This window comes from Rhagoletis zephyria, unplaced genomic scaffold (genome assembly GCF_001687245.7).
Source record: "Rhagoletis zephyria isolate East Lansing unplaced genomic scaffold, Rhagoletis_zephyria_1.1 Rzeph_scaffold_00422, whole genome shotgun sequence".
Taxonomy (NCBI): domain Eukaryota; kingdom Metazoa; phylum Arthropoda; class Insecta; order Diptera; family Tephritidae; genus Rhagoletis; species Rhagoletis zephyria.
This window is the reverse complement of record NW_016157506.1, coordinates 76,203-97,503: the sequence shown is the minus strand read 5'-3', so window position 1 is coordinate 97,503 and position 21,301 is coordinate 76,203. Positions and strand designations below refer to the sequence as shown.

The following is a 21,301-nucleotide window of genomic DNA, read 5'->3' as shown; positions in this document are numbered from 1 at the left end:
TGAAATCTCGTTTGGTATCAAACGGCCCGGTGAGGTCGATCCCAATTCTGACGGAGCTGGGGGTATTTCTCAACGCAATTTTACCGGGGATACCGCCTAAACTAAAAAAAAGTCGAATGCTCAGCTTTATAGCCCATTATTTTGGTATAATAATGTGCAAACTTAAAGTGGGTAACGATTCGCATTAATTTGTAAATTTTTTTTTTACTGACGGATTTGAGCATTATCTTCCATTTAAAGTGTGCGCAATATCTGTTTTGGTACTAGTTTTTAATTCACTTGTTAATTCAGAAACATCCAGTGCCAATAAATATATTTTTGGATTCTATAAGTTAAGACCAATCGATTGATATCAATTTCACTGAGTAGGATTAACAGTTTATTCGTTATTTGCACAAGGTTTTTATTTTTGACAAAAAAAATTTACTTAATTGAATTGCGTAGTCCACTTGCAAAGTGCGCTATGTAAAATTATTTAGATTTTTAGTTTTTAGTGGATTACGTACCTGTATTTAAAGTAGTTTCATGTCCACTAACAACACAGTGCAAAATCTTTTTATATTCTGAAAAAATAGCACCAAATGTTAACTCTGCTTCCAAAAGTCGTTATCATACTTATTTATAAACATTCAAAAGTATCCATCTTCTGATGAACTTAGAAAACTGCTTTAGGTCGTATAGACTGTTAATGTTATCTTATGTCATGTTATGTTATGTTATAATTTTTCAAAATTTTCAGGTAATAATATAAAAGATTCAATTTAAATATTACTTGTTGTCGTAGTCGTTTTTTCAAATTAATGGCTTTCTATTATAAAATCACATAACGCTGTTTGAAAGTGGACTACTCAATTGTTTTCCTCTGACTGAAATAATAAAAGTCAACTATTTACTGTTATTTTATATCCAACAACTTTCAAGTTGAAAAAAAAAACACTTTTTAGCCGACTTAAAAAAGGAGGAGGTTATCAATTCGTCGGAATATTTTTCTTTATGTATGCTACCGCAAAACCAAGTAAACCAATTTCAATAATTCTTTTTAAGGAAAGGGTGGCGCCTCAGAGGTTGTCCTATACTAATTTTGTTTAGATCCGATATTTGGATCATGAAGAAATTAACGCTACTCCTAAATATTTATCTGAGAATTGAAGTTGGTTTTATTTTTTGCTTAAAAAATACTTGTTTCAAGACTTTTATTATAAATATCATAATATAAGCTCCAGTTTTCTGGTTAAAATTCTAATACTATACAGTCTGCTTAAGGAGTTATAGGACTTTGAAGTTTTGACCAATAGGAAGGTATGCGCTAATTTGAGTACCATTATCTACAGAGATGTTAAAAATATTTGCTAAATAATATTTAAAATCAAGTGCCTTACATAAAAGCCATTTGAGATACAAATACAAAATACTTTTACAAAGGGTATTTAAATATAAAATACAAAATACATGTTTTAAAAATACAAATACAGTTTAAAATACTTTTGAAATCTCATGTCAGTGTTGCCAATAACTTGGTTGATAAAATCCCATCCAACTATAACCTAATTACCATTTTATACTTAAGTTATAACAAAAATCCCGCGCTATATGTATCTATTTATTATACATAAAATGCTTTCGGATGAAAAATCAAAAGTATGTTTATTTGGGTGGTCCAAAAATTAATGTGGGAATAATTAACGTCGGAATTTTAATGCTCTACCAAAAAAACTATACCCATATTTTTTTTTATTTTGAAATCAAAATGTATTTAGTGGTCGCTCTAAGCGCTCAAAGTTTTCTATGTATTTTGTATGGGGAAAAAAACAACTTCTCGTAGAAATCGTATAGAATTCTTGAAAATTAATATTTTTCGATCGGAAAACTCTTATTCTCTGCAGGAGACTACCAGTAATAATATCCATTTATTTATTTAACCATTTTTTAATACAACTGTATTTTATAGGTCCCCTTAAAACCCCTGAAAACGCAATGGCGGACCCATAAAAAATCGTTAGTTTTGAAAAATGGTTAAATAAAAAATTGGGTATTATTATTGGAAGGCTTCTGAAGAGAACTAGAGTTTTCCGATAGAAAAATATTGATTTTCAACAATTCTATACCATTTCCATAAATAGTTTTTTCCCCAAATACAATACATGGAAAACTTTGAATGCTTTGAACGACCTATAAAAATATTTTGATTTCAAAATAAAAAAATATGTGTATATATTTTTTCGGTATAGAAGAATCCTAGGAGGTGAGGTCATTAAAATTCCAGCTTTAATGTTTTGGACCACCTTAATGTACATAGATATGCAATATACATAGTACTTTTGTTTATACATACTTATTTATCTTTTTAATTTAAAATTTTTTAAACACAAAAATAACACAGGGCAACGATGATTTTGATGCGACAAATGTAAAAACCTATTTTTGATAGCCTTTTTTTGTGCTGATTACGAATCTGTAAGTATAAAGTTTCCCTAAGCTTCAGATTTTGAGAAAAACGTGGTCAAAGTGTAAAAAATCGCGTTTTTGCAATATTTGAGAAGGTCTAGGATAGGGTCTCCAGATTGTTTAAAAAGAAAAGAGCCATTTCTGAAAAAAAATCTACAAAAATCGCCAATTTTTTTTATAAAATTCGTGAAATCGGCTTAAAAATCTTTTATTTTAAAAATGAGAATTTGTTATAACATTGTTTTTAAAGCCAAAAACGAATATAATGCCTTCAGGGTAATAATAAATAACACAGAAAAAATAAAAAATATTTGTATTAACACATTTCCCAAAAGGACTGCGCATTTAATAAATTTATTATAACTCATATTAATTAGGGATGTCAATTTTCGGGATCTGAAAATACAATCCCGGGTTCCGAAATTTAGGTAAAAGTGCAACACATCTGTGATCATCCTATTATAGTATTTTAAATCAGATTGATATAACAAAAAAAAAGTACAATTTATTGTAATTCATTTACATATTTATTAAGGCGATAAATCAGTATTTTCAATCAACAAAAAACAAACAAAATTTGACAAACATATATGTATGTATGTACATTAGAGTGGTCCAAAAACAATAAAGTCGGAATTTTAATGCCGCCACCCCCTAGTATTGTTCCATCCCGAAAACAAATATACCCCTATTTTTTTATTTTGAAATCAAAAAATATTTAGGGAGTGCTCACAGCGTTCAAAGTTTTCCATGTATTTTATATGGGGAAAAAACAACTTTTCGTAGAAATGGTGTAAAATTCTTTAAAATCAATATTTTTCGAACGGAAAGCTGTGGTTCTCCTCAGGAGACTTCCAATATTAATATCCAATTGTTTATTTAACCATTTTTTAATATTAAAGATTTTTTATTGGTCCCCCCATTGCATTTTCTAGGGGTTTTGGAGGACCTATCAAATATAGTTACCATGAAAAAATGGTTAAAGAAACAATTGGGCATTATTACTGGGAATCTCCTGAAGATAAGCAAAGTTTTTTCGATCGAAAAATATTGATTTTCAAGAATTTTACACCATTTCTACGAAAAGTTGTTTTTCCCCATATAAAATACATGGAAAACTTTGAGCGCTGTGAGCACTCCCTAAATATTCTTTTATTTAAAAATAAAAAAAATAGGGGTATATTTGTTTTTGGTATGGAACAATCCTAGGGGGTGGCGGCATTAAAAATCCGATCTTATTTTTTCACAAACATTTTTGAACAACTTTNATATAAAATACATGGAAAACTTTGAGCGCTGTGAGCACTCCCTAAATATTCTTTTATTTANATATAAAATACATGGAAAACTTTGAGCGCTGTGAACACTCCCTAAATATTCTTTTATTTAAAAATAAAAAAATAGGGGTATATTTGTTTTTGGTATGGAACAATCCTAGGGGGTGGCGGCATTAAAAATCCGATCTTATTTTTTCACAAACATTTTTGAACAACTTTAATGTACATATCCTCATTAATTTATAACATAGTTTTTGTACTACAAGTACAAATGCATATACGGTCACTCCCATAAATATTTTGCATAGATTTTTTTTTGCAATATTCAGAATATTTTTCATGGTATTTTTTTTGCTAATTTAAAAAAATATATACGTATGTGCAATTTTGAAGTTGCTAAAACATCCCGTTGACATTTTATATATATTTTTTTTTTGCCACGAAAAAATTCGTTATAAGGAAGAAAATTGGCCAACATCGTCATTAAAAAAAAATTCAAAAATCAAGGGAGTTTTTAGCAACTTTAAAATTGCACTTTATTGTATTAAATTGAATGGGCTATAAATCTGCATAATAGAATTTTTTTTTTAATTATGATTAAAAAGTTTGATATTTTTATGATAATTTGGTGAACTTAAACCAACTTTCTCTTAAGTGTGAAATTTTGATTTACATGATTTTTGTTGTAAAATGAGCTATATATTTTTTTAATTAACAAAAAAATACCATGAAAAATATTTTGAATACAGTAGACGCTCACAAATTAGAACCACTTTGTTTTTAGGGTGATTCTAATTTCTGAAAAATTCTAATTCCTGGACGTTTTTTTATTTCAATAAAACCTTAAAATTTAAGTCAATTTGCATTGAAAAAACTACAATGAAATTTTGTCTTACTAAATTTTATTCATAAAAACGAGAAAACATAAGGTAACAATCCAATATACATATATGTATTTATGCGCTAAGTCAAAAAAAGGTCCAAAAAACAAAAACTCCAATTACAGTAAATATATTTTTTTTTATCAAAAATACATAAGAGATCGATAAATATACATTAAAACAGCCAAAAATTAATCAAAAACTTCGTAACTAATTTGCAGGCATGTAGTCTGTTATTGCTGTTTGCTTCTTCCTTTTATTTGTTTCTGCAATAACAATCTCATTGCGAAGAGCTAGCAGATTGCTTGTGTGCTTTGCGGAAAACGATTCACTATAAGTACACCATTTTATTAAATTATTGACGCTTTCAATGGCTGTAGAAGTAGAGACAACTGGTAAGACCTCCCGGTCATCAAATTCGCTGCTACCTGAAGACTCATCATCGCTATTGAGATCATGTGCAGGGTCGTCATCAAGCACATCATTGTTCCATATTTCAATTTCTGGTATGCTAATGTTATTAGTTGGCTCTATTTCTGTTAAAAGTGCTTGAGCTGCCTGAAGAGCTCCATTGCAGTCTTGATCTTTTTGCAGTAGCTGTGCTAGTGGCACATCATCGTCATCACTTTCATACTGATCAGAGTCCCAGTTGTTCAACTTTGACCAGGACTTTTTTATTACTCTTTCTGGAACATCATACCAAGCTTGCTTTAATAGCATGATTGCATTTCGAATTGAAAAGGATTTCAAGCGAACCTTGAGGTCACCTCCTTCAGCAATTAATTGAGAAAGAAGCATACTTCTGTAGTTTAGCTTGGTTAACTTAATAGGATTCTGATCCATTGGTTGTAAAGTTGCTGTTACATTTGGTGGAAAGAAAAATGCAATTATATTTCCATCGTCGCTTTGAAGTTTCTCAATTGGTGCATGAGCAGAGCAGTTGTCAATTAGCAAAATTGCCTTCGGAGGCAAATTATTTTCCTGAGAGAAACGAATCACCTGTGAATTGAAAATATTTTGGAATTACTGAACCTAAAAACAAAGTTTTTTCTTACCTCATGAATAAATATCTTGTGAAACCAATCATGAAAAATCCGAGATGTCATCCAAGCATTTTTTGAAAAGTTGTAATGGAGTGGATTATTGAATCCTTGGAAACTTCTTGGTTTTTTTGCTTTTCCAATTACTAATGGCATTAATTTATGTGATCCATCAGCATTTACACCAAGTAACACTGAAATTCGTTCCTTCTGGATTTTATACCCGGGGGCGGTTTTCTCGAAAAGAGAGACGTATGTTTTGTCAGGTAAACAACGGTAAAATAATCCGGTTTCATCTACATTATATATTTGTGACTCCATTAGCCCCATCTCATCGACTTTTGCACGAAATCTGTGAATAAACGGGGTGACTGAAGCAACATCACTAGAGAGAATCTCGCCACAAATTTTTAAAAAACGTATTCCGTGTCGTTTTTTAAATTTGCTAAACCATCCATCACTTGCGCTAAATGTACTTTCATCTTTATCGGGATATTCCACTTTGAATATTTGTTTGGCTTTCTCCTTTAGTATTGGCCCAGTTAATGTACACTTTTTTTCGCGTTGATTTAAAAACCACTTATAAAGACTTGCTTCCATTTTTGGATATTCAGCGATATGCAATGATTTTTTGTTAGCCTTATGATAGGTATTAGAAACAGCGCTTAAAATTGATGATTTCATAGATTTGATATAGGTGATTGCAGATGGCGCCACATCAAATTCTAGGGCTAACCGCTTCCCTTGAATACCTTGGTCAAGCTTTTCCAAGATCTGCACTTTGGTTTCCAAAGACAAAGTATTTTTCTTACGTTTATTTGGCATTTCAACGAACGACTTTTACTTTTAAGCAAACAATGCCGAAACACGTGCACGCGAATCGAATTTCAAACAAAAACTAACAAAAACTGTACAGATAGCGACGAAAATCCAACGACTACCGAGCGTAACATGAATAAATTGGGGATTCCCCTTTTTATATCTATTTTGCAACAAAAAAACAAAATACGCTCTGAAATTAGAATGTATTCAAAAAGTTGGTTCTAATTTCTGGAAATTCTAATTACTAAGAGTTCTAATTTGTGAGCGTCTACTGTATTGCAAAAAAAATCTATGCAAAATATTTTTGTAAGTGACTGTATTTGGTACAGCAGTAACTGCCTATGTAACTATATAAAATTTTTTAAATCACTGTTTGAGATCAATTTAAGATATTATCAGTATATTTAAGTAATAATAAAAAAGTTAACACATTTAAGTAAAAAATAAATATATGAGTGCATCACCTATTCCATTTTGAGCGAAGCAAAATTATTCCTTCTTTTGATGGAAATGCGATCTTAAAGAAATTATAGCAATAAGGGTTGCAAAAAATTCTTGTTTTGCCCTTGAGAGGGGATATTTGTGATAAAAATTTAATTGGCTAACAAAAAAATTGTTTCCAGCAATCCCGGGATTTAAATCGACTAATCCCGGGATATTCGGAACTTAAATAAGACCGGGATTTCGGGATCCCGGGATTGACATCCCTAATATTAATTGATTAATCGCACTATCCGCTTTTAAGCGCTCGGCGCCAAAAATAAAATAAAAGCTATAATAAGGCGAGATCAGCTATTTCCACAAATGAAGTTGCAATTTTTATATTCAGCAGGAGTTGTCACAAATGGGGGTTTAATATTGGCAAGTGTTCGATATGTTACAACAAAATCGATAACAATAAAAAGTGTTGCTACATCAAAATTAAAGATCTAATTCCATAACCTTACTTATCACGTGTTTCGACGCATTTAGATGATAATGCACAAAAAATTTATTTGCAAAATTTTTACGCGCAAATATCAAAAAAAAATCGCCAAATCGGCGCTAAATCGCCCAATCTGGGCACTCTGGTCTAGGAAAAAAACAAAAGCTGTTACAACCTTCTACTTAGGCTTAAATTGCAGCTAGAGCTATCGACTACTGACTACTACATTGTCCTGGTAATTTATTTATTTTGTACGGGACGCCAATTGTTCTGTATTTCTTTTAATGTCCTGTATTTGTCCCGTATTCGGTGTTTCGACGCCTTAACAGCACATTAAAATGGCATGCCTATGAACGAGTTTTAAGTGATGCTGGTACATATATGATACTAATTTTGTCCATAAGCAATTATTATTTTCTAATCTGAATGCCGCTGATTCGAATCGAGGAATACATACAGTGTCTAAAATAGAAATTAGGACTCGACATTTTAGTAAGTTTTGGCTATTTTTCCTTAGTTTATTTAATGTTTATTATTTGTTTTATGAAAGTAAAGCTCTTTTCCTAACAAAAACCATATAATACCAAATTTCCAACTTTGTACAAAAAACTATAAAAATTAATTCTGCAAGGTTTCACTAAAATTTCAAACTTTTTTAATTAGAACCTTTAAAAAAAATTTGGTTTTAAGTTTTGTAAATCATTAAAATTTAGTATAATAAAGTGCAGGTGGAAAGTGCTGCTCATTTGCTTCTCTTTCAAAAAAAAATGGTCGAACATACTTACTTTGTATGAAAAAAATGCGTAACACCGTCAACAAAAAAAAAATTGCCTAAAATTAGTAGTAAGCCTTACCGACTTTAAATTTGCACTTTGTTATACTAAAATTTAACGAATTTTTTTTACAAATTTTACTGGGTAAAAATCTCGAAAAAATTATCCTACAAATTCGTTATATTAGATAATATAAGGATACTGTTTCAGAGCTAATACATCTAGGATCATTGAAGAAGGCTTTAAGATCTGTAAGCTGTTGTGGAGCAAATTTGCAAGATTATTTTTTGTTCCGTATTCGGCTCTCATAAATATGGTCACCGTACTTATAGTCATTTATTGAACAATAACAAAATACTGGAGTATTGTGCTAGTGAAAGAAAGAAAACTGTGCCAAAATCAGTTTTTGCTGTTCAATAAATGACTATAAGTGACCTTAGGGTCAAGGTCCAGGAATGGAATTTTCAGGGACTGTAGTCGAAACTTCAAGCCTTAACTTAAGCTTAAGTGGAAGATTCTTCCACCTTTTGTTTAATTACGGTAGGTACTCAAACATCGCCAAAATCAGTTTTTGGTATTCAACAAATTACTATAAGTGACCAGTCGAGAGTTCTATCTTTAATTCAAGCCTAACCTTTTATTTCTTTGCTAGAGCTTCTCAGATGTTGCAAAAAACGCGTTTTTGACATTTTGACCTCGTTTTTCTCAAAATCTGGAGCTGATGGAGACTTTATACTTACGGATTTTCGTTGGCCTGTGTAATTTACACAAACAGCCTTTTCATTCGTTTTATGCGATTGCAAGTATAAGTCGCACAATTAGGTTGTTTGTTAAATAAATTAGATTTTGACTATACATTAGGGTGTCCATCGAAAATGCTTTTTTTGGAAATTTCAAGACCCTACCCCCTAGTTTTATTCGTTTTTATGAAAAATATTATTACCTATTTTTATTAAAAGTCATTTAGAGGTCGCGCACTGGCGATTTTGGTCAGAAAATACGATTTTGTAGATTTATGAGTTTTTGAATAACTACTTTTGCTTCGAATTCAAAGAGCGAATATGCTCTGAGAAGAGAATATATAGGCCTTTGAAATGGTATATAATAATCTCTTGTCGGACTTGGCTTGTTGGGATTTTTTATCTGGTAAAATAAAACAACCCCATATTTCTCTTAATTTTTAAATTTTGACCATCGATAATTTCCCCAATTTCAAAATGTGTAGTACTTTCTAAAATTAAATCTATTTTTAAATAAACTGATATCTCATTTATTGCAACCGCATAAAAATTGTCGAAGTTAGGCGACTTTTCTTAAATACGGCCTTGAATTTATATTTTGTATGTACCGGACTTTCAGCTTTTTGAGCAGTGTGGCTAAGGAATTCATCAATATTTATTCAAAATTGATATATACAATCGCTCTTTCGAAAAAAAAAATTGGGGTGACATCGCCCACTTATATCATATATGTGTATCTCAAAAACTACTTGACCGATCTCGATCAAATTTGGTATACACATTGTGTTTAGTGTTAAGTACCNTTTGGAAATTTCAAGACCCTACCCCCTAGTTTTATTCGTTTTTATGAAAAATATTATTACCTATTTTTATTAAAAGTCATTTAGAGGTCGCGCACTGGCGATTTTGGTCAGAAAATACGATTTTGTAGATTTATGAGTTTTTGAATAACTACTTTTGCTTCGAATTCAAAGAGCGAATATGCTCTGAGAAGAGAATATATAGGCCTTTGAAATGGTATATAATAATCTCTTGTCGGACTTGGCTTGTTGGGATTTTTTATCTGGTAAAATAAAACAACCCCATATTTCTCTTAATTTTTAAATTTTGACCATCGATAATTTCCCCAATTTCAAAATGTGTAGTACTTTCTAAAATTAAATCTATTTTTAAATAAACTGATATCTCATTTATTGCAACCGCATAAAAATTGTCGAAGTTAGGCGACTTTTCTTAAATACGGCCTTGAATTTATATTTTGTATGTACCGGACTTTCAGCTTTTTGAGCAGTGTGGCTAAGGAATTCATCAATATTTATTCAAAATTGATATATACAATCGCTCTTTCGAAAAAAAAAATTGGGGTGACATCGCCCACTTATATCATATATGTGTATCTCAAAAACTACTTGACCGATCTCGACCAAATTTGGTATACACATTGTGTTTAGTGTTAAGTACCCCCTTGAATATTTTTAAAATCGAACAAAAACCACGGGTTCCACCAACGTAACGGTAATTTCAAAAAACTCAAAGCTAACTATATTTTAGGGGGAGTAGGTTTTGTCCGATTTCAAAAATATTTAAGACGGAACCTAGGGAGGCTAAGCACAATCGAGATCGGTCAAGTAGTTTTTGAGATACACATATATGATATAAGTGGACGGTGTCAACCCCATTTTCCTAAAATGTCTTGAAAACCCACTTTTTTGCTAAAGAGCGATTGTATATATCCATTTTGAATAAATATTCATGAATTCCTTAGCCATATGTCTCAAAAATTCTGAAAGTCCGATATATACACAATATAAATTCAAGGTCGTATTTAAGAAAAGTCGCCTAACTTCGACAATTTTTGTGTGATTGCAATAAACGAGCTATCAGTTTGTTGGTGTTGGTTGATTTTTCCGAGAGGGTGGTAAGATGATTTATTTTGGAACGAATTTCCGTTCTCCGAAAAATGAAACCGGTTTGTCTGCAAACCAAACTTGACAAGGGATGACGGAAATTCGTTCCAAAATAAATCAGCTATCAGTTTATTTAAAAATAGATTTAATTTTAGATAGTACTACATATTTTGAAATTGTGGAAATTTTTGATGGTGGAAAATTATGGATGATGGGGTTTTTTATTTTACCCGATAATAAATCCCAACAAGCCAAGTCCGACATAGATTATTATACACCATTTTAAAGGCCTATATATTCTCTTCTCAGACCATATTCGGTCTTTGAAATTGAACCAAAAATAGTCATTCAAAAACTCATAAATCTACAAAAATCGTATTTTCTGGCCTAAATCGACAGGTCGCGACCTCTAAAAGACCTTTAAAAAATTAATAAAAATAGGCAATAATATTTCTCATAAAAACTAATAAAATTAGGGGGCAGGGTCTTGAAATTTTCAAAAAAGCATTTTCGATGGCACCATACTACACATATTGCATTTAATCCTTATTCGCTTATTCTGATTCTCTTTTTCGTTTTGACAATGAAAAAATTGTTGGCAGTTAGCATTAGATTGATAAAAAATATTACAAAACTATATATGTAATTCCCCTAAAATTTCGATTCAATAAATCTCCATTTACTATCCTTTTGTTAACGACTACCACCCAAACATTTGCATCGCTAATTTTACTTTCTTTGATAAAGCACCCAAAATACTTTTCCATCCTTTAAATTAAAATGGTCAACTTATTTGTATACCGCTATGCTTTCTAAAGACTTGCAGCTAATTCTTTTACATTCATTTAAAACGACTTCAGAATCTAGAGACTTAAGACATTGTAAAAAAGTATCATTGATTCGGAATTTTTCTAATATTTTCGATATACACAACTTCACCAATGCCCCACACGTTTTCCTAACTTTTAGCACTTTACTTTTTTCCAAATTACTTTCTGTATAAAGGACTGTTTGCAGCTCTCAAGAAAAACAAAAAAATCATATAAAATGACGCGCACGAAATGGAAAAGAAATTTTCTTGTTTAAAAATATCTTAAACCAGTTTGCAGCTTTCAAGAAAAAATTATCGAATATTTATTTCTTCAAAAAAATTTACAGCAAAAGAAGAGTACTTTTTCAATAAACACAAATAATGAAAAATATTTCTTGGGATTTTTCTTGAGAATACCGCTTAAAAGGGTATTTAAAATATAAATACAAAATACTCTTGTAAAAAAGTACTTAAATACAAAATACAAATACGTATTTTATATTTTATATAGGTATTTTAAATAACATCTCGGACTACTGTACACTGGATGCCACTATCCAATCCCTATGTAGAATTGCTCGCTGATTCCGAAAATCGTGTTAATTTTTTTCCTATGCATAAGTTTTCGGGATATTTGTAATTTACCGTTATTCAGCTAAAAAATAAAAGTGGTTTCACTTAATGACGTAATCATCTTATGAAGTAATTGAACAATCTTAATATGAAGTATGCCAAATGAAAGCTAAAAATCCATAAACCGTATATACACCACTTTTCGATAGGCCTGATAGTTTGTAAGAAATTAATTAACCATTTTTGAGTTTTTTTGTTTTTTTTATGAAAAAATGAAAGAACTTTCCAACTTTAACAGAGAAAAAATTTAAAAAAACAACATATTCTATTGCAATTTTTATTTTTGTTAAAGCCTGTTCTGTTACAAAAAAAATATTAAGGCTATCAATGAAGAAAATCGATGCATAAATAAAAACGGGATGAGTGGTCAAATGCAAATGCGCAAAGATATTTTGTATGAACCAGGACAGGATGTTACTCATCCGTACGGTGACCAGATATTTGTGGCCAAAACGCGATACATTTCCTCATCTTCATCATAAAATCTTTTAATACAGTTTTATTTAAAACAAAACAATGAGAAAAAAAATTAAAAATTATCACACAAATTTTTACACACAATATATTGTCACTAGACACGAATAAAGGAGCGAGCTCAAAAGTTGACCGCGAAAAAGACGCATAAAAAAAAGTCAGCGAAGAAAGACTCTTAACATAGTTGACGGCGAAGAAAGACGCGTTAAAATATTTGACGGCGAAGAAAGACCCGTAAACTTCTTTTCGCGGTCGACTATGTTTGCGGGTGTACCAGTATGAAAATTCCCCAAAGAGTAGTTAGGGAATGATGCTGAAGTGACAGTCCTTGGCCAGTATTTCTTCGTCATAAACTAGGTTTCGCGTCTTTCTTCGCCGAAGTTTCCCCTTAAGCGTCTCTTTTCGTAAATTTTTTACGCGTCTTTTTTCGCCTTTATTCGTGTGTAGTGACGATATACGGTGGCGGGAATGTACATAAATAGGGAAAATACACATTCGGAAGTTTTGGCTACTTTCTTGTGTTTAAAAATGTTTATTCAGGGCTATCACAGAATCCATCGTAGCTTCGATTTTCGTGAAATCTACGAAAGTGCTATCACAGAATCCTAATGGCTACGAACGTAAATTCGAAATTCGTAGAGAGCCTTCATTGAATCCGTTCGTAATGAAGATTCGTACAAATACTCTACGACGAGATTATGCTGTCGGAACAAAATTTAAAATCACTCAATCTTAAAAATAATGGAAGAAAGCTGCATTATTTTTAATATTAAATATTTATTATACTCCAAATTTGTTATAGTTTGATATAATTCCATATATTTGTGTAAACGTAGACGTAAAATACCAATGCCATACATACATACATACATATCTACATACACGCATTCATCTGCTAGACGCTATTTAATGAATTAATATTTTTTATGAATCGAGGAAATAATAGTTTGCAACAATTTATTAGGAAATAAACCTAATTACTTTAATATCATAAAAATTAATTTAAAGAAAAAAATATTTTTCTATTTAAAAGAATAAAATCTAAACTAAAAAAAAAATATTTATTAAAAAAACAAACAAAATTAAATAAAAAAAGAAAAAAATCTCCGCTGCCCAACGACTCGGACTCGAACTAGGCTCTCTCAATTGGCGGTCTAGTGCTTTTCACACTCAGCCATTGCGCCTGATGGGGCAGCGCGAGCAAAATGGCATACATAAATGTCTGTTGTTTCCTTTGCACTAACTGATTTCGAATCAGCATTTGAAGCTGGCAACGATATTTTCGAGTTCACTCGGATTCAGTTTTAGCAATTTTTTCGTATTCGTAGCGGGCATTTGAATTCGTAGATTTTCTACGATGGATTCCGTGATAGCCCTGATTATTTTTATGAAAACTTGCTATCTAAAAAAACATGTAAATCACGAATATTCGACGAATATTAACAAATGTTGATAAAATTTTTATCAGATTTTCTAAAATTATTCAAAACAATGCAGTTGCAGTTTTATATCCCATAAAATTTTAGTATAATAAAGTGCAAGTTTGAAGTACCGTGGACATACCGTTGATTTTTGGCAATTTTTTGTTCGCGCATTTTCTTCCATCCAAATTAGTTCCAACAACTTTTTGTATGGAGAAAATGAGCAACAACTTCCACAAACAAAAAATTACCAAAAATCATGGTAGCTACGTAAAATTTTCACTTTGAATTTAATGGGCTACACAACTGTATACTCATAATATTTTTAATGGCGATATCGTTTCTACAAAAAATGTTGCCTTCTCATCGCCCTCTTCTTAGTGTTTGTGCGTAGAGGACAAAGATAAGGTTTCATTTTTCGGTAGAAACGAAATCGGCATAAGAAATCTAACTAAAAAGTTTAAAATATTGAAGAACTTTGTCGAATGTTGCTAATTTTTGTACAAATTTGAAATTTTGACTTACATGGTCTTTGTTAGATAACGAGCTACACTTTCATAAAAAAATAATAAAGTTTAAATAATCGAAAGGGGAATAGCGAAAGAATGCTAAAATGTCTCTTCTCTATTTATATTTCGCCACTGTATCTACAGCTTATATTTTTCATATCCACAATTTTTTTGAGGGAATTAGTATTATATGCAATATAGCGATACTACCAGTTTGACAGAATAAAACATAACCAAAGATCATAGAAAATAAGGATGCTGGCTATGTTTATAGCTACCTTATACTCGATGTCCTTTGTGATAACGAAAGTGCTGCCACGTTTGTGCGAAAAATGATTTTTGGGCCAGAGTACAAGGATACTATTATTAAATGAATAAAGAAGACACTGAAAATCGGATTTTATTCGATACAAATATGAAAAATAGGGACACTTACATGTCCCGACTTTTAAAAAATATTCAGCGGGAAAATTTTCTCAAAATCGGAACTATCCCGCCAAAATCGATACGAATCACGGTGGAGAGAATACAGAAGGTGGCGCCAATGTCAACACCGCTAATCGGCTCTCTGTGAATTCGACAGAATCAGCTGCTTTGCTGACGTCACAGTCGAGATGACAGCAGTAGTGATGTGCTGAATCAATACTTTTAAGTATCCAATACTCTCGATATTCGGTACCGAAACATTTAGGTTTCGAATAAAAGCGCACATAGGCCAAAAATATGGAAAACAAAGTTTCAGGGGAGACTCGCCTATCAAAACCCGAATGTAGGAGCCAATATAGCTTTAATACTGATTCAAAGGAGAAATGTACATATATATATCGGTTCGAGGCCATAATACAGAGAAACTCTTACTTGTTTGAAGCATTTTTGTCGCTAACTGGTTACAGAAGTAAGTATTAAGTATTGGGTACTGACAATTCAGCACATCACTCTCAGTTGTCAACTCTACGATGACGTCACGCCAAAATTACTCTCACGAATTCTGCTTCAATCGGCGCAATCTTGTATTCTATCATTCTTGAGTACGAATGGTCACCGTACTCATACGTCATCTCTTCGTAAGATATACGTGATTAAGTGAAACCAGTTTTTGTTTTTAACTGATTAACGGTACATTAAAAATATTTTTAAAGGAATTGGATACGTGGAACCCAAAAAAAAAAACAAAAATTTGTGATCCAGAGTTGCCAAATATTAACAAAATTACTATCTAAGTAAAAAAAATCAGTGGTAGCTGTCATAGCTCATTTAGCGAGATTTCCAAACACATTTTTGGAGAACCCTATGTAGAAAAATCTTTTTCGGTTTGGTCCAGTTGAATCTTTCAGCGTTCAATCGATGGAAGTACAAAAAAAAGGTTCCTACTGCTCTTTATAAGCGACGCCACTCTGAGAAATATTCCACGTTAAGTTTTATGGCATCATTTTTTCGAGTTACGTGTAAGTGTTTTCTCATCTCTATCATATATGTTTCTTCGAAATTCTGTGCTTGTTGCAGCTACTCGCTCTCGTACTATTTCAAGAACTCTGGACCCTGCAACCACTGTTAGCTCCCACCGTGCTATTGACCTTCGTCGCCCCATCTTCTATGTTCCACTTTGTTGGAACCCATCGCCATTGTGTATTGTTGTAGCTCTCAAGCACCTTTCCGAAGTTACGCGGGTCCATCTTTAGCCACTGTAACACTGTTTTGAAATCGGACCAGTATATGGCGCTGAAGTGCAAGTGAAGCTGCTTCCACTGACACCAGTGGTGGTGTAGTGACTCAGGCAGCATTTAATCCCATCCTATGTTGGCTCACCATACATGTTGGAGGAGTCTTTTTAAGCTGATTGTGTGACACGACAGTAGCCCCAGCGTGTTCGAAAATTGAAATGAGGACTATAGAACCTTTCTATTGGTGGGGACTACGTCAGTACGTCACGTCGCAGCCGGGCAAACCTGAGGACATATTTGAAAACGTCAGTGTGTGGCACCCAATACATACCTAACACCGTTTCTGTGCCACCAAATTGGACTGGTGCTTGCGCTGCGAAGTCGTCATCGAGTAGCAGCATAAGGACGTTAGTGGAGTTCGACGTCCAATTTCGGATTTCGGATCCACCAGTTTGATGAACCTTGCTGTTTAGCTGAGGGAGAGCGGGATACCAGGATTGGAGTTGTGATCGAGTTAGAGTAGTAGAGGAGGTAGGGATTACCATTGCGGTAGCGCAAGATATGCCCCTTTTACCATGTATCAATTAGGGGACTCCATTGGAGGAGTCAGGCTCTAGCTACCGTAGGCTGCTGTGCAATGAGCTGGGTTTTATTCAGGGATGCATTCATGCAGAGCCCCAGTGTGGCTTGTAAGCCATAGCTTACTACCATACCAAAAATCCCACAGGAGTGGAGTGAGAGTCAGTGTTGCCGCGAATCATTTTTAGTGGTAGCCAAATTCCTTTAAAAAAAGGGCTAAAAATAGCTAAAAACAGTCGTTGTGGCTAAAAATGGTAGCTAAAATTGTTTACTTACATATACATATATAAGTATACACGTAAACATTTTCAATAAGTAATGGTATAGAAAAACAATGAACTCTGGAAAAAAGTGAATATTTTATCCAACCAAAACCTTTTTGTATAAGTAAAAGGGGAAATATACGACACCAGCATGCTGGCTCGATCAAGTGATTGTACCATCAGGCTCGAAGCCTATAACTTACCAGCATGCTGGCTTGGTACAATATTTATTTCGTTACAACTGAGGTCGAGGAAAGATCGCAATAACTAAGAGCCGAAAATTCATAATTTTTCTACCATTTTGTTAAATATTGTTTTTTTTGTAATTCAAAACTGCAATATCGTGAACTTAATATTCCACAAACCCCCCCTTGGACTGCAAGAAATTTCCGCCAAAATATTTTTTACTTAGAAAATTGAGCTAATTTCACCACTCACAACAATCATAAAATTTTCAAATTGTTTTTGAAGTCGCACTAGCACACCACAAGAACATACACGGTCCATGTTGATGATCCATTTAACAAATTAAGCGTATTAAGGGCTAGTTTTTCAGTGTACGGCCGTCGTTTACACTAAGTTTAAACGCGTATTAAGATCAGCCAATCAAATGTCAGCCGGCTGTTCAATCTAGCGAGCGAAAATTAACTCAGTTTACTTAATCTGAGTTTAAACTGGCACTGAAAAACTGGCCCTGAGGGCCGTAAACTTATCTATTTTAAACTATAGTTAAATCTTTAATAGATAAGTTAACAGCCCTAACACTTTTATAGTATATATGTATAAAAACGTAAGAAACATACAATACATATATGAATATATATCAGTCTTTCTTAGTTTAAAAATTCATCTCTTACAAAAAAATTTGATCAAACTAAGCATATACAACTTTTTCATGCCAAGTATGAATAAATTCTCCGAAGGGCTAAAAAAAGGGCTAGGGGCAATTTTAAATTTATGTGGCCAAAAAAAGTATGTGGTAGCTAAATCTAGCCACCAAAGGGCTAAAACGGCAACACTGGTGAGAGTGATGCTTAAAGCATCGTGTGATAGTCAAGCTGGTTGAGCATTGACCATGGCTGAAAATGCCAGCGACTTATCACTTCACTAAGTTCAGCGAAGAGCTATTTGAGAATTGCATAAAAAAATGCAGACCCAATTAAGAACGAGCGAATTACTTTTAAACACAAGTGCGTGTGTTTGTTCGCTGCACTTGGTTTATGCGGGAAACGCAATATATGGAAATGCGTGTGGGTGGTCGCTGCTCTTTGTTTATGCGGGAAATGCATAAGTCGCTTAAACACTTGCGAACCGGAGTCTCCACCTTGAGAGCCTCCTGCTCGCTGTCCTTACTGTCGATGTAGTCATTGGGGATACTACTGGCGATATGATTCTGCGTTCTTGTCACGTATGTAGTGCGCAATGCATGGCGCACAACTTATGCGGAAAGTCATTGTGTGCATTACGTTCACGTTTACGTTGTTGCTGGCTTTGTTGTACCATAGGAATCGTTGTGCATGCCCGTCCTTTGTCTCCGCGATGTCCCCGCAGAATGCCACCTGGCCTACTCTGGATGCTAGCAGAATCTCGTTAAGTGGATTCAAAAGATCTGGTCCGGTAAGTAGAAAGTGTTTAAGCAAACTCCATGAGATTTCGCAGCTGCGTCCCAAACGAGCCTTATTTTATTTGGCTTATTGGGATTCAGAGCTATGAAAATTGGCAAGAACCATGTGTGCTTGTTCTGGTTGGTAATCTCCACTTCTGATAGCTCCACCTCATAACCCTTTTGCAATAGGTTACGAATTTTCTTATAAATTTTGTCGTTCAAATCTGGATCTGGCTTGATTTTGGCTTTCGGACAGTTAAGGGATTGAGCGCGTTGCGCCATAAGAGGCCGACTTCAAATTGGCCGTTCGCCTTCATGCATGTCCGGTCGAGAATTTCAATCGCTTGCTGGTCCTCGGCTGACTGCACCTTGGGAATTTTTACGGAATCTAGGCTAAAGCTGTCTTTTACTGTACCATGCAGTTCTTGTCATCTACAGTAGCAGGGGTGCATAGTCACGTAACTCGATGCGGTCGATGTACCTTGTACGCTCCATCCAAGTAAACATTTAGGAGCGATGGGTTCGTCCCTTCTGCCTTCAAGGATCCTGTGTGGAACAGTAATCTTCCAGTTGTTGACTCCAATAAGTAGTGTTGGCTGAACGTCGTAATATGACTGCAGTGGTATGTCTTTTAGATACGGATATTTACCACGAAGTCCGCTTGCGTTAATCGTTTGTTTAGGTAGAGCGATATTTTTTATATTGTGTGCGTTGTTGAGCCAGTACAATTTGCCGGTATTTGGAGTTGAGATCTGTATTGATGCCCTTACGGATGCAATTTCGTTGCGTGTAGTTTCGCTGGTCCACTGGTCCTTTGATATCGAGTTTTTCGAACGCCGCTTCGCCAATGAGAGACACGGAAGACCCTTCGTCAAGAAACGCGTAAATCTTAATGGTTTTGCTGGCTGTTTGCAGGCTTACGGGCATAATTCGGAGATATTGGCTACACGCACTTCGGTGCGTGTTCACGTGGGCTTGGTCCTTTTCGTCGTCGACGGGAGTTTCGATACCTTCGCTGTGAAGTAATGGATGATGCTTTCGAGGGCAGCTATTTATGCCGCAACTCTTTTTTGAGAAACACCCTTTGTTATGGGGTTTAAGGCATGGATAACAAGCTCCAACTTTTTTACTGTTTCCCACCTCTACTGTTCCGACAAGCAATGGAATTTTCCACACTGTGCAGCGCAATGTTCAACTGCACATGCGATGAACTTGATTGTCGAATGCTTGAGTGTCTAATCATGGAAAAGTTGGTCCTTGCGAACGGTTGTGTCTTTGTGAAATATCCTGTTTCTTTGGAGGAGGAATTCTCGACGGAGTGCACTCACCTTGGCTATGCGTCTTGACTGAGCTGGTTTTGTAGAACGCTGGTGATGCTACCGTAGAGGCCGCCTCCGCCATTCGATAGAGCCAGCCCCTGAATTATTTAATGGTTGGTGAAGTGCCACTCCATCTCCCAGCTCAATTTATGCTGATTGGGAAATTTATCGACTGGCTCCTTTACCAGCATTGGATTGTTGAACGAAGAACGTTTTTATTATATCGATGACGTCGGTAACCAATCTGGTAAGAACAGCTTGTCTTTAACTAGTTCCCGAGCCTTGCCTCTCAGGCACCTTTGCAGTCATACCATATTTTCGACATTGGAAAAGCCTGCGGCTGAAGTGCTATGGTCGAAGATGCTAACAAACATAGGCCACTCCTCGGGGTCACCGCTGAACGGTGGCAAGTCTTTTGCTATAGCTTATCGCGCAGCTATTTTAAAACTCACTGGGCCGCTGCTCGTTTCTATTTGCAAGCTTGACATGGCTGCCGAGTTCATATTAGCAAGTAGTCGGTACTTTTTTTCGATGTAGCGCTCCTCCACGGCTCTTTTCTCCTCTAACATTGCCAACGCGAGCTGATGTTATCGGTTTGTTTCGTCGTTGGCTGGTAACGAGTTAAATACAACTGGCGTTGGAGCAGGTTCATCCAGTTTCAACCCCATAGTGTAGTGCGACTAGACCACATGTGACAATGGATTTGCAGGAGTGCAAATAACGTTTGCACTATCGCCACCTTCGGTACAAAGGGAGCAGTTCCAGTTCCGATGTTGTACGCTCTCGTCAACACCTACGCACTCAAAGTGGTACCAGAGTTCACACCCATCGCACAGTACCCAGTTTTCTGTGCTGTCTTTATTTGATTCTTTCCCGCAAACCTTGCATACGCACATGCCTTACGACGACACTGCTAAAACGATAAAATTTTAATGTATACGTATTCCGCGAGTGTCTGAATTTGACAGCTTGTATGGAAGAACTTTTGCTGCAATTCCTGTGCAGCAATTGTGGGAATGTATTAAAAAGTTGCAATGCAGATCGTTAAACAATGAGGTTGAAATTTCATAGTACTGGCTTTTAATTGTACCGTTTTATTCGCGTTGGAAGTGGCTGCTCACAAACTGCTTGAACAAATTCGTTGAAAATCAAACATTTTCGAGATCAAAAATCAAATTAAAATTATATATACTAAAACCTTCAAATTTTCCTCCC

At 34.3% G+C, this 21,301-nt stretch overlaps 1 protein-coding gene across 1 annotated transcript; it reads right to left on the bottom strand.

Moving 5' to 3' along the window:
• Positions 1-4,813: 4,813 nt before the first annotated feature.
• LOC108359617 (jerky protein homolog-like) lies at positions 4,814-20,655 on the bottom strand. Its single transcript, XM_017611547.1, has 2 exons — positions 20,539-20,655; positions 4,814-5,602 (listed from the first exon to the last, which is right to left on the bottom strand). The coding sequence occupies exons 1-2, from the start codon at positions 20,653-20,655 to the stop codon at positions 4,814-4,816; spliced, it is 906 nt and encodes a 301-aa protein (XP_017467036.1).
• Between the last annotated feature and the right edge of the window lie 646 nt (positions 20,656-21,301).

Coding starts and splice junctions, on each gene's coding strand:
- LOC108359617 (XM_017611547.1), bottom strand. CDS start 20,655: ATGTTAGAGGAGAAAAGAGCCGTGGAGGAGCGCTACATCGAAAAAAAG. Junction 5,603..20,538: donor TAGAAACGAGCAGCGGCCCA/GTGAGTTTTAAA, acceptor TTCAATTCACAG/GTGATTCGTTTCTCTCAGGA.